At 37.7% G+C, this 13,780-nt stretch overlaps 1 protein-coding gene across 1 annotated transcript; it reads left to right on the top strand.

The window, feature by feature from the left end:
* Nucleotides 1-2,480: 2,480 nt before the first annotated feature.
* Nucleotides 2,481-11,955, top strand: myb (v-myb avian myeloblastosis viral oncogene homolog). Its single transcript, XM_038292663.1, has 15 exons — nucleotides 2,481-2,638; nucleotides 4,299-4,416; nucleotides 4,518-4,589; nucleotides 5,268-5,360; nucleotides 6,005-6,225; nucleotides 6,678-6,894; nucleotides 7,003-7,071; nucleotides 7,837-7,941; nucleotides 8,290-8,526; nucleotides 8,989-9,104; nucleotides 9,187-9,289; nucleotides 9,384-9,479; nucleotides 9,733-9,843; nucleotides 9,957-10,040; nucleotides 10,608-11,955. Exons 1-15 carry the CDS (start codon nucleotides 2,616-2,618, stop codon nucleotides 10,725-10,727), a joined length of 1,785 nt encoding a protein of 594 aa, XP_038148591.1. The 5' UTR covers nucleotides 2,481-2,615; the 3' UTR covers nucleotides 10,728-11,955.
* Nucleotides 11,956-13,780: the final 1,825 nt, after the last annotated feature.

Below are 13,780 nucleotides of genomic sequence, written 5' to 3'. Positions count from 1 at the left end.
AGGTGAGTCAACTTTTTTGCAGAATGCTAGAAAATATCATTTTCCTGAACATATCCATCTTCTGAGTAAAACATAGTGGAGGCAAAGTCATGCTATGGGGAGGCCCATCTTCATTAGAGACTGGTCGCTTCTTTACCTTGGATAGAAATATAAAGAAAATGCACACCACACTTTTCAGAGTTTTTCAATAAAACTTTTTGTTTTGTTTGCCTTCTATGTTCGTAGCTTACATTATGCTGCTCTGTCAAAAAAAATAAAAAACCAATACAATTACAACTGTTTGTTATAATATTGTAATAAGGGGTTCATTGAAGCTTTTGGAAGGCACTGCAATTAATTAGATCTATAATTTTAGTATATGTGTTTGGAATAAATTATTTACTGACCAATTAAAAAATCTAATAGATTATTGAAAGTTTTGAGCACTAATCTAATCTATGTTATTGGATTCTTTTTAAGTAATTTGGCAGCTACTTTATCTTTTTAGCAACACGAATACATAATTGAATTAACCAGCTGTGCGATTTGGATTCAGCATTTTCTTGGTGCTCAGCTTCACATACATGAGGCAGCATACACATACAGTAACTTACAATACACATGTTTTTGCTGTTCCTGCTGTTTTTGAAAGCTATATGGGATGATACCTTCAGGGCCCAGGAGCTGTCATTAAAATCATTCAAATGAGCCAACCTGTGTACACAAGGCTTTGCAAAGTGGTCGGCCCATCACAATGTCTGCCATCAACCTGTCCAATCGCGCCCATGCAAATGCCCCAGGCTGAAAAGTCAATGGGTCCCAGGGCTTCCTGTTTGACCTACTATAGGAAGATTTGCATAGCCTGGTTCCCTTCTCTCAATTTGGTTTCAGATAACAAGGTGCAGTTTGAAAATATTACCCTCGAGGGAAAAGTAGTATTTTATTAATATTAGAGCTTGCCTGAATTATATCCATGGATTTTTGAATCCATAAAAGTAGAAGTACATTTGGATTCAACTTTTCAGCTTGCTTGTGTTAAGAGCTAAACTTTATTTTATAAACAGAGAAGTTCTTATTATGATCCCACATAGCTGCCAATTAGGGATTTGAATGGAACAGAGATACCACATCCTCAAGGCACAGGTGGTTATGCATAAGCACACAAGTGTGTATAGAAATTAAAGCCTAGAAGTGATTGCATCCAGCCAATGGGGATGCATTACATCATGAATCTTTGCTGATTATCGCTAGAAAAACAAAACAAAAGGTGACTCAAGCCTTCCTGCAGAAACAAATGTACAATGCCAGGATTTGTAAACAAGTTTTTTTTTTTAGGTTAAAATATTGTTTTATAATTTGATCACTTGGATTATAAGTATAGTGTATGTTGCACATGAAAGCTGAACTTTTATCCAGAGTAACTTGTACAAATGCATGAGTGTACCCTATTGTCAGCCCTCTATTATAATAGACTATCCTTGGACAATAGGCTGTTCTGGGGTGATGGTAATTACAAGTGACTAGGACAATATGGTCGCGTATGGAGGAACTAATACAATGAGAAGACACATTTATAAAGATAAAGCATTAAGCCCCCTCCTTTCTGCACTAGGGATAACATGGAGAATGCAGAATTGAAACACAAAACAAATATAATCAGAACACAAAACGATCCTGGAGTTGCGGGAAAAAGAAGACGAGGAAAAAAAATACAAGTTGTGCAAGATATTTTTTTTCCAAGTTATCCTCCAGAGAAAGCTGCAGAAAAACAGGTTCTACTTGCTCCATATTGAGATGTGGGTCATTTGCATTATTTGAGAAAGAACTCAAAAGGAAACTTAGGAACAACTCAGAGAAGATAAAGGCTCTAAAGCAATGAATTACACGAGCAATAAATTTCCACACATAGTTTTAGTGCTACTGGATTCCTTTAACTTTGTTTGTGTAGGCGCGTTTTGTCGCGGGATGATAAGACAAGGTTTTGTTGCGAGTTTTATCACAGGAAAACATCTGCAACAGCGGGGGCACTCCGCCGAACAGGTGTCACAAAGCTGGAAGTACTCGAACTTAATTTTCCTTGAGTGCAAACATATTCTTATTGGTCCTAACATCAATTTCATTCTTTTTTTTAAAGAAAAAAAAAAAGAAGCAAGTAAATACAAGGAAAAAATAATAATAATCTAGCGCGGATGATAAGGAGAAGAGCGCCAGACCAGGCTGTAGTGTAGTAAAGGGTGAGCACTTCAGGAACACTTTGTAAATCAGAAAAAGTATTATTTCATACTGTAGCACTAAAAGGTAAAACACAATATATGTTTGTGAAATTATTTATTTGCTAATATACTATACAAATTTAGTACAAAAAATATATAATATATATAACCGTCATGTTTTCTAAAGTCTTTCAGAAAATAGTCGGACTTCAATTGAACTATACAGTTTAGCAGACATGCGCAGCGGAGCGCCAAGCCTCGGAGCGCGAAATGAACCGGGAAGCTGAGGGGAGGAGCCCCACGCGTGTAGCAGTAGTTTAAATTAATGTCAGCCTGCCTGCTCACGGGGAGAACAAACACGGCGCGGATAGCGAAAGTACACGCTGGGCGCAACCTGCTGCAAGCCGCTGGCTATACCTTACAATGACTCGGCGGCCGAAAAACAGGTAAAAAGGCCAATATTGTTCACCAGACTTTTAATTTAATGCAGTTTTCTCTTGTTTTAATGCCAATTTTTGGTTTTCTTTCATTTATTGTTATTATATATGTGAGAAACCTGAGCGTTTAAAGCTGCATCATTTTCAACAGGACGCATATGTATGTTTTTTTTAATCAGCTAATTGAGTGTTTTGTGTGTGTGGTGGGGTTTGTGTGCGCGAGCCGCTGTGTTTTCTTGGCATTTATTGATGGTGAGCTTGTGGCGCTCGCGCCAATGACAGGTGGTGGTCATCTGGCATGTGCGCTCCTCACTGCTGTCAGTGACACGCGCGCGCGTTAACACCGGTGCAGCTGAAGCTGAACGCTCACCTGTAGCTAAACTTTATTCAAGCAGTGTATTTTTAATATAAGAAGGGAAAAAAAGCTCTTTGGAAAAGTTTTACATTGTTATTTTTTTAAGCGCCTTAAGGTCTACTGACCGATGCCCAGCGGCTTTACCCTGCCGGTTACTTTCGTTTTTCTGTAATTTATTCTGTAGAGCAGAGGGGTATTTATTTAAGAGGGGGAATTTCTAAACAAGGCTGGATTAAGTTTGCATCCCTGAAAGCGAGGAGCGCAGCCTGGTATTTTGGAAAGTGCGCTTTCAGTGCCTCCTCTTCACTTACTTGCGCTACTTTTTCCCCCTTTGAATAGCACATTTTCAGACCCTGAACTTAGAATTTACCATATTTATTATTATTATGCTGTTTTCCTATCTACCTAATCAATGAACCTACATAAAGCTGATTTATTGATTAGATTTTTCTGTTTATTTAACGTTTTTTTTTTTATTGGGCATTTTAAAACTGGTCTTACCAGAATAGGTTGCATAATACTATTTTCTTATACACATTTTTTTTGTTATTATCAGCTTGCATTTTTGTATTATAAATTTACTTTTAAATAAAATAAGGTCATAAAACGTTATTCTTTGGGTTTAAAGTTGTATACTGCTCACCAATATTAATACCATTCGTTATGCTGTCACACATTTTACTTAAAAAAAAAAGTGGAACAAGGAAGATAATGCACAATAAATACCTCAAGGATACACACATGCACACCACACACACACACTGTGGGATGTCTGTTCACCTGTTGCTCTCTTCCAAGCACCCCTGACTTCCACGTTAACATTGTTTAACAATCTGATTGGTTAACCGGTTCCTTGTGTGTGTATGTGAATCTGTGTATGTGTATGCGTGCAAGCCTGTGATGTACACTGCCACTGCAGGTCTGAACATGCCGAGGTCACAAAATGATGATCACATGTGCCAATCCCAGTATCTGTGGAAACCAAAAACACTGGAACCTGTTCATCCTTCTCCCTCCCTCCCTTCAACTTGCTGTTCTTCCCTCTATCTTTTTTTTTTTTTCTTTGCCGGTGAGCGTCTTGGCCCAAAGCCTGCACCCAAACCTTCAAGAATGACTGGTTCTCAGTTTTTTTTTTTTCACCTGATGAGTACAGGCAGCCTTATTTTCTTTTTTATTTATTTCTTTGGTTCAATTTAACTTTCCAAGCAGATAATTGACAAAAACTTTGTTTGTTCTTTCACTCTTTCCATCTTACAGCAATGGTTTTCACACTAAATAAAAAAAAAAATAACATTTCTGTGTTTGTGTTCACAGTGTTTACAGTAGCGAGGAAGATGAGGAAGAGACAGATATGTACGAACATGACTATGATGGGACTCTTGCCAAAGTAGGGAAACGTCACCTTGGAAAAACTCGCTGGACTCGAGAGGAGGTATGCCGTAAAAGTCCATATCTTCAGAGCACCATTCAATCACTTCCACTAATTATTGCCTTATTACATGGAATTTCATATATATATTTTCTTTTATTCAGGATGAAAAGCTGAAAAAACTGGTCGAACTTCATGGATCAGAAGATTGGAAACTAATTGCAAGTCTTTTAACTGTAAGTAATACATTGGGGCGTGGGGGAAATGCTGGTAATGTATTGAAAGAAAATAAAAATCTAATTAAGAACCTTGAGTAGAAATATCTGTTTCATAGTAATAATGCAAAAAAAAAATAAAAAATTACTTCCCTTTAAAATAGAACCAGAGTAGCATTAATTATTCATATTGCTCTAACTCGGGTGCACAGGCTTAAGCAGAGATGTTGACAAAACTTTGAGAGGAGTGACAGATTTGAAGTGGATATAGAGCAGCACATAAAGCCCATTGTTTCCCAGTCATAGTCAAACATCATGATCTTAATAGAATTGAGGGTGGTGCTCCTTTAGTCTTCTCATCATGTCTGGCTGTGTTTTTTTTTATTTTTAAATATTTGTGGAGTACGTCTTTTAACAAAGAACAACCATCATGTCTTGTTTTAAATCCACTTTGTTAATGCTCTGCTCATCCAAACAAGAAAAATCCATTTATGCTCCCCTTTCCCTATTTGTCTGTTTAAAAAGAGCTTTAAACCATATTGTGTTAACAGTTGATTGACCTGGACCACAAAACATATTTGTAGCAAAACAATTCCTAAAATTATTTCATTATTTATCTTTAATACATTATCTGACTTGGTCTATATAGGCAGGTTACCTCTGTTTGTGACTAAAACATATTTCTCTTGAAACTCCTAGAATCGTACAGATGTGCAGTGCCAGCACCGGTGGCAGAAGGTTCTCAACCCAGAACTAATTAAAGGGCCCTGGACCAAAGAAGAGGACCAGAGGGTAAGAAAATACAGCATTTTATGTGCATTACTTGGCATAAAGGTATTTGTTTTCTAAATGATGACCTTTAACATGGCCTGGAATCTATTTGAAGTAACAGTTTTTACTCACAGGAAACGGGCTGTAAGAATCAAAAACAATTACTTTATTTTCCTGAGTGATTAAAGCAACCTCTCTGTAGCAATTTAGGCATCTGCTGTTGCACACTTTGCAGGTGTTATTACACAAAATATAACTTGGTTAATCTCAGTCAGTGGAGTATATGCATGGAGCTAATTCAAAGTAGTTGTACTTCCAAACACATGCTGCCGCTGTAATGATTAGCAGAGCGGCCAAAGTTCCACTGGAAAATCCCTCACTGCTCATTAGCAGGTGTTAGCAGTCACCTCCGTTAGTTAAATAATAAAAAAATAAATTATGTGCACATTCTAAAGAGTTAATTTCTCTTTTTTTGTGTGTGTTTTCTTTCTTTGTCCATCATATCTTTATACACCTTTACTTCTCCCTTGTTCCCTTTGATTACCCCATCCTTCTCCTTTCGCCATGCCCTCTGCTTTTGACTTCCTTTTCACATTGTTCCTCCTCCTGTTTCTGTCCTGTACTTTTTTTCTCCTCGCTCTCTCTCTCAATCACCAACTTGGCAGGTGATCGAGCTGGTCCAGAAGTACGGGGCCAAACGCTGGTCAGTGATTGCAAAGCACCTGAAGGGACGCATCGGCAAGCAGTGCCGTGAGCGCTGGCACAACCACCTGAACCCAGAGGTCAAGAAGACTTCATGGACCGAGGAGGAGGACCGGATCATCTACCAGGCACATGAGAAGCTGGGAAACCGCTGGGCAGAAATCGCCAAGCTGCTTCCTGGCAGGTGAGGCAGAGAATGGAGAAGGCTTTGGGGGGGTAGGAGGAAAAAGAGAAGCTGGATGAATCACGGAGCCTTTGCTGGTTCGCTGCGCAATGCTGTGGTTAGGAGGCCAGAATAGAGAATATGAAGCAGGGAAAGCAAAAGAGAATCAGACATTAAGTGTTGGGCAGGTTGGTTTTTGATGCAAAATGTGTAGAGTAGAATATCAATAGAGAGACAGCTCTAAGATTATTATAATCGCTTTGTTGTGATAACCTTATCAACAACATGCATGGGTTTGTTTGTTTGTTTGACTGAGACTTTCTTTATCTGTGTCAGCCCACATGTTTCTCTGTTGATAAAGGTTTTCAAACACCGCTTTCGGACTACGGTCTCCGCAGAGCGGGGGGGTGTTGTTTTATTTTTTATAATATAATTTATCTTATTTAATGCATTTTTTGCATTGCAACCCACAGGACTGACAACGCCATAAAAAACCACTGGAACTCCACCATGAGGCGAAAGGTTGAACAAGAGGGCTACCTTCAGAACACGTCGAAGAGCAGCAACTCTTCGCTGTCCATGAACCACGGCTTTATCAAGACCAATCATGTGATGAACTATCCCCAACACTCACCAAGCCATGCACAGCTGCCTCCTGTGACCTACAACTACATATCTGAAACACACAGAGTGAGTGGCCTATACACCGAAATCTAAGCTCCTTATAGCAAAAAAGGATGACGTCCTGAAATAAAACATTTTATAATATTTTATTGTTTTTTTCTCTTGATTTCACAGCTGCCCTTCCCAATGGCTTTGCATTTAAACATCTTGAACATTCCCCAGCCAGGGACCGCTGCTATCCAAGTAAGGACTTTAACCAGCTTATAACCAAAGATACAAATTCATTCTTGTTATTCAGCTTAAAGCAACAACCTGAACTCACTCACATTATATCTCCATTAAATGTCCTCGCTTTCATTAGACATACCTGAGGAAATTAAGATATAATTGATCTTCTCAATAGAATACATGAGAGTGGAATTTTCATGCATATTTACGCTTACTGAATGATTAGCACCCCAAATGCAATGGATTTATTGTTCCATTGCAGCTTTGCTTTGTGTGGGGAAAAAACAAACAAACTTGGAATTACTTAAATAAAGTTCAGAAATCCTCTAAGACAAACCTCTACACTTAGTATGAGATTATAAATAAATGCAATTCAACTCAAAATCACTTAAAATCCATCCAATTAAATCCAGTTTGACATAGTCTTAATTATACTACAGTAAAATTCAATGCTATATTTTTAAATATTGTAATTGGGCTTTATTATCCAATATAGAGCATGTAAACAGGTTTTTCTCGTTTTTCTGACTAAATAAATTGAAATTATAACCCTACTGCTGTGCATGTCTACCAATAAAATGACTACAGCTCTTCATACCTGTCAGATCCATGTATTTAGGCAAAAACAGCAATTTATCATTTAGATAGGTCATCAGTGTGAATTAACAAACTGAGAGGCATTCATGATTGAAAGTGCTCAATGGAAATCCCTTCTTGTCCCACAGTAGGGGGGTTTATAGCAATTTGCTAATATGTCCTTTTATGCTGTCCTTCTTCCAGAGACACTATGGTGACGAAGATCCTGAGAAAGAGCAGAAAGTGAAAGAGATCGAACGGCTGCTCATGGCGACGGAGAACGAGCTGAAAATCAAGCCATCACTATCAGTAAGTAAAGACGTCTGTCTGGGAGTGAAATTGTGACAGCATGATTTATGCGAGTGTATTTCTGACCCCGGCTTCGAGGACGGTGGTCGGATGTGTGTATTTATGTGAATTCGGAGGAGGAAACATCTGGGGGGTCTGTTTCTGCAGAAGTGATGAAACAGGGCCTTATCACCATTTCTCTACTGTGTGTGTGACCCCTTGTGCAACTTTTTTCTGCTCAATACTTCTGTTGCTATTTGAGTTAAAGTTCCCTTTCTTCTTCTCTTTGTTTTTTTGTTTAAGCATTTACACCAGTTCCATTTCCTCCACGTCCATCCATTTCATCATCATCGTATTTTTCTTCTCCAGATGAATTTAAACTTTCCGGCTTGGACCACCCAGAGCTCTGTGATCAGCAGCTCAGATGATGCGACGATGAATTTGTCGCACCTCCACACGGCCGCCCCGGCACTACCTCTCGACCAGAGCTGCCTACCTGAAGAAAGCGCCTCCTCAACACGATCCAGCAGCACCAGTAGCAGCCATCACAGCAGCCCCACATTCTTAAACTCGGTCCCAGATTTTATGGAATCTGTCATCGATTCTGTAAGTTTCTGCTTTGCTGTGAAGAAACTTGTTCCTACATAGATCTGTGTCCTTTTAAAGAGCATAGGATTGAAATGAGCTGTATAGTTTTACTGCCCTGTTTCCAGAGCCTCCCTTTAGAGGGTGAGGCCATTACCAGGCCATTGGAAAGGAGTGCATTAAAAACAGGCAGGGTCATCTGCTCAACCCCAAAGTCCTCAGAAGTCAGAAATCTACCCTTTTCTCCCTCGCAGGTAGATAAAATAGCTGAAAGTGATCCAAATCCTTCCAATCACCAGCCTATCTTCTCAAAACACAAGAACAAATCATTTAGAACTAGTAATGCTCACCTAAGTAGTTGCACCAGTCTTTTTTTCTTTTCTTTCCTGAACTCCCTTTTTTAGATATTTCAAATTTCTACAATCCAGAAATACAAATGTTGAACCACCTTAATTAACTTGTTTCCTCTCGTCTGTTTCCCAGTTTCTCAGCCAGTCGATGTGTCCAGAACACTCTGATGACAGTCTAAGAATGAGCATGCCTGTGGACACCAAGCCTCTTATCGACCACTCCATCAAGCCACACAAAGAGACAGAACTGTAAGTAAGCTCAACGTTTTTTATATGAGAAGGGAGATTTATTGAGGAGTATCTTTACCAACACTGTCGTCTTCCCTCTTAGATTTCGAACTCCTAACATCCGTCGATCGATCCTCGAGTCGAGCCCTCGTACACCCACTCCCTTCAGATCAACTTTGGGCCTTCATGGATCTCTCAAACTACAGGTGGAAAAAAAAATAAAAGAAAAAAGATGTGTCAGAGTCCTAAATGTGTTATAAGCTGTTTTTGAACTAAAATATATATTTTAATTTATTTCAGAGCACGACTCTGGAGCAGCAGATGGTTGAGTCTATTAAGCAGGAGCCGATGGAGTGCGCCATTGACCAGCCTCCTCTAAAGAAAATTAAGCAAGAGGTAATTTCCACATATTATCAACTACATACCTTCAACGGCAACAATAATAAAACAAACTTTAAGAAACACATGGTATTGTTGTTTATATTCTAAAGGATTTTTTTTAAGTTTAATTTAGTTTTTAATTAAATGTAGATGTCTGTTTTTTTTCATTTACAAACATTCTTGACATACTTTTTTTTTTTTTGCTTGCATCCAGTTGTGGTTGTATGAATATGTGCGGTGAATGACATGGATATGTGTCGCCTTTAAGGTGGAGTCCCCGTGCGAGCGGAGCCCCTGTATGCAGTGGGAGGGTCAAGACCTCAACACTCAGCTCTTCTCTCCCAACGCCTCTGCACAGGAAGTCCCTTTAAGTCCACATGTGAGTTTGCGAAACTCAATCCTTGCGACTTTGATTACTCGATGTTTTGTTTTTTTTCTGAACTCAAAAAAGTTTTTGAACTAATTGTTTTTTTTTTATTTTACTTTAATCAGGACATTCTTACCAGCTCATTACTAAGTGAGGATGGACACAAACCCTACCACCTCTCTCGCAGAGGCATGAACAGCCCACTACAGGTACGTACATGAAATTACACTTGGTTTCATAATCTAGCAATATTTTTATGTTAAAAAAAAGTTTTGAGTGCAAGCATGCTCAATGGTACACAAGTCTATAAACAAACAATAGACAGCATGTGGTCATTATAAGCTTTTAAAAAATGGAGATAAAGGGTTAATGTTGACATTTTGAGTTGAGATAGAACCACTAGATTTAATAAATAAATGAAAGGATGCTATTTAACTCACAATCTGTCAAAACTGGTCTGGGTTAGATGGAGAAAATCCTTGCTTCTCTGTAATGCATCCTTTTTACTTCCCTCTATGCAACGATTATGCCCGTGTGTTTTATTGTTCACGCATTAGGTTGTGTGTATATATATTTTTCTTATCTGTCTCTTCCTCACATATCACACTGGAAGCTTTAGCATAATAGACAGAGGACTGTCTGTGAACACCAATTCATTCTAACTTCAGTGCAGTGCAGATCACATGTACACTTGCATTATAGATAATTATGTACAATAAAACGTGTGTGTTTAAATGCATATTATATGTTAAATGTATATATTTTTCCTTTTTCAGCAGCAGCAGCTCTGTTCTTGGGAACCAGCAACCTGCGGAAAGACAGAGGAACACATTCTGGCCTCTGAGCAGAACCACAAGTACATCAACACTTACCCTACGAGGACGCTGGTGATGTAGATAATGGAGAACGGGACAAAGCAAACACAAACGGGGGGGAATGGAAAGAAAATGCTGATCTGGAAACGTCAACACTCCCTGCGCTGGACTTAGCGTTGCAGGTTTTTTAATATTTGTTGTGGTACAACAGTTGGGAGAGGCTTCTACGCCACTGGTGTTTTTACACTCAAACTTGTTGGGATTCAACCAACCAAAGACTAAACACATTATTATAATTTTTTTTTAAGTACGATTTGAGTTTTTTTATTATTGTCCCCTCTTTCTTGTCAGCTCTTTTTTTTTTTAATCACTGTTGTATTATAAATGGGAAAAGGTGACTATGTTTGCGTTGGGCTGTATTATTGGTTCTGAATTTTGATATTAATATAAAGAACAAGTTAATTTATTTGTTTGTTTGTTCCTGTTTGTTTTTTTTATATTTGTTCTGGATTATGACTTTGTAATTGTTTAATAATCCAACAATTGAACAGTGTTGTAATTTTAAGTATTTAAGCCCTGTTAGCATTATCATATATCCAAAGGCATGATAAGAATTTCCAAACTGACCTCTGAATTTAACTCATGGAACTATTTCACCTTTTCTAAAAGGTGCATGGGTCTGCAAAGGATTTCAAGTGTTTGGTCATATAACGCTTAAGAACTGTTACGTTTGTTCTTATATTATGGTTCAAATCTGGCCAACTTTAGTATTACCTGTTTAGCATAATGTGATCTTTATTTCACAAAAAAAAAAAAGTTTTCATTTCAAATTTAAATGCATTTCTGGCTTTACATTGGGACAAATGTGTGAACAAATGAATATGTTTATGGAAAGGGACAAAGAGTGACTACACTATCCATTTCAAAACCTGAAATGAGCTTCACCGAGTAAGAGTAAAAACCAAGCTGCTCTTGACTTTTTGTAAAACAAAAGAATTTAACACTGATGTTTTTTATATCCTACTACATAAAGAAAGCCCTCTAGAAACTTTTCTACCAGTTAAAAATAAAACTTTTTAATAATTTTGTAATGTTTTTGTAAAGTGTACTTCATCAGCATTTTGTTTTCATACAAAGATTTAAGTAGCCCTTGTCAAACACTTAACAGACGCTTTTTTTTTTATACTCTTACGCCTTTTTTTGATACTAGCTTTGGCCTTTTTTATGAAAGCGTTTATACATGCCAAGTTTTCACGTTTTTATACTTTTGTATACTGCCAAGAAAATAAAGTGTGCTGTTTTTATGAAACCTTTTTTGTCCTTGAGCATTATTTGAGTAAACATTTAAAATGCTATTATAAAAACAATGAGATTTCCATGTTTAAGTTATATACTGTAGAAGTTTATAATTGTTTAAAGTAATTTCTCTGTAAAAAAAAAAAATAATAATGCCCTATCTGGTGTTTTTAAAAGTGCAATCTATCTGTAGTATTCAAATTTTGGCTGGCTTTGTAGTATTCAAATACTTTTTCCACCCCTATTACTGTCATATGGCCATGTCGCTACAAAGGTTTGTTGTCATAAAACTGCGTAGTGCTTATCATAAAACTCTCCTTCCTTCTGCTGCTCACTAAAAGATTGGACAGTTTATCAGGTAGTGAAGAAAATACGCAAATTTTCTCAATTGTTGCCTACTTTTTTTTAAAATAAGGATAAGGGGACACCGCTTGTATGCAAAAGGTAATGTCTAGTATTTTTAACTCCATCGCATAGAGTCGCTAAACACGTGGAAGGTGATCATAAGAAATATGAAAAGCTATAAAACACATGCTCAAACCTATAAGCTCCATATTCAGTCTCTTGAGGCGAATGCTTTTCCTGTGAGGGCTAGCAACCTAAGGGGCCCTGACTCAGTCCAGCAGCTATATTTACACCCCCTCCCCTCTGCGCCCCCTCCAGCCATCTGCACCCTCACCTCACCCTGAACCACCACACTTGCCCTCAAATATAGATTCCTATCTCAAGTTTAACTCTCAGAGGGACACATAAACAGAAATGACATTCATCGAGACGGACACATTTGTAGGGGGGCGGTCATATTTAAGACGGGGATGAGAAAAAAATAGTTTCATCATGGGTATAATAATTCTTGTTGACATGTGATCCTATTTATCTGTTAATCTGAATAGAGCTGACAGTAGAGATAGTGTAAACACAAAGCAGGAAGACAATATGAGGCAAAAGTCTTATTAACAATAAACTTTTCCAAAGTCTGTCAAGCAATATCACATTTAATATGCAAAGAAAGGTAAAATATGTCAATTTTGATGAGCAAGTGTACTGAAATAATCCAGATGTCGTTTAAAATGTGCTTTTGTATATTTGTGCAAAAGCAGACTATCATTAGAATACACATAGGGATATTTAAATCTGACTAACAGGACTGTCAATGTATCGGGATCGTTTGATTACTGAAAACTTAAAGATGCAATAAGGAATGATCTATGAAAGCGCTCCTATGTGCACTTAGGATGCAACATCTTATCACTAACGAAGCTCTCCAGCTCTATAACAGCGTTACAAATTATTTTTTTTTGTCAAAGATCTCCTTCCATCCAGCATCTGCACTGGTCGAAGCTACATAATATAATAAAGCTGGCTTTCCTGGGGAGGTTATCCAACTGTTTCTTTTAGACCACTTTTATCCCTGTACTTGAAAAGACCTTAGTCACTTCAGTAGATAGGGTTCATCTCTTTTTTCATTCCTATAAGTCTCATTCAAGTAAACAACTATAAGACTTATAAACTAAAATTACAGCAGCAGGATTTTCACCTCAGCACATATGAGATTAAATGATCTTTTAAACACACACGTTTGAACCTTGGTGCAGTTTCTAAACAGTAATTATTAATTCTATAGACTCAGACCAGCTTTCCTGTCTATTTAGACAAAAAAGTACCTACATAGTGTAATGGTCCTACCATAAGGTATTTGTTTTTTAGGCTGGTAGTTCCCCACCTCACAATGTTTTGCTTGTAGACCAAATAAAATCCAATTACTTTTAGCCAATCCAACTTCTTATTGCCTTGTTTTAAAGATTTTGCTCTTCTGTATTTGTCCTGATTAAAAAAAA

The sequence above is a fragment of the Cyprinodon tularosa genome, unplaced genomic scaffold, assembly GCF_016077235.1.
Source record: "Cyprinodon tularosa strain WSP-4 unplaced genomic scaffold, ASM1607723v1 ctg315, whole genome shotgun sequence".
NCBI lineage: Eukaryota > Metazoa > Chordata > Actinopteri > Cyprinodontiformes > Cyprinodontidae > Cyprinodon > Cyprinodon tularosa.
Note: the sequence above shows the minus strand (reverse complement) of the source record. Positions and strands in the feature narration are given on the sequence as shown.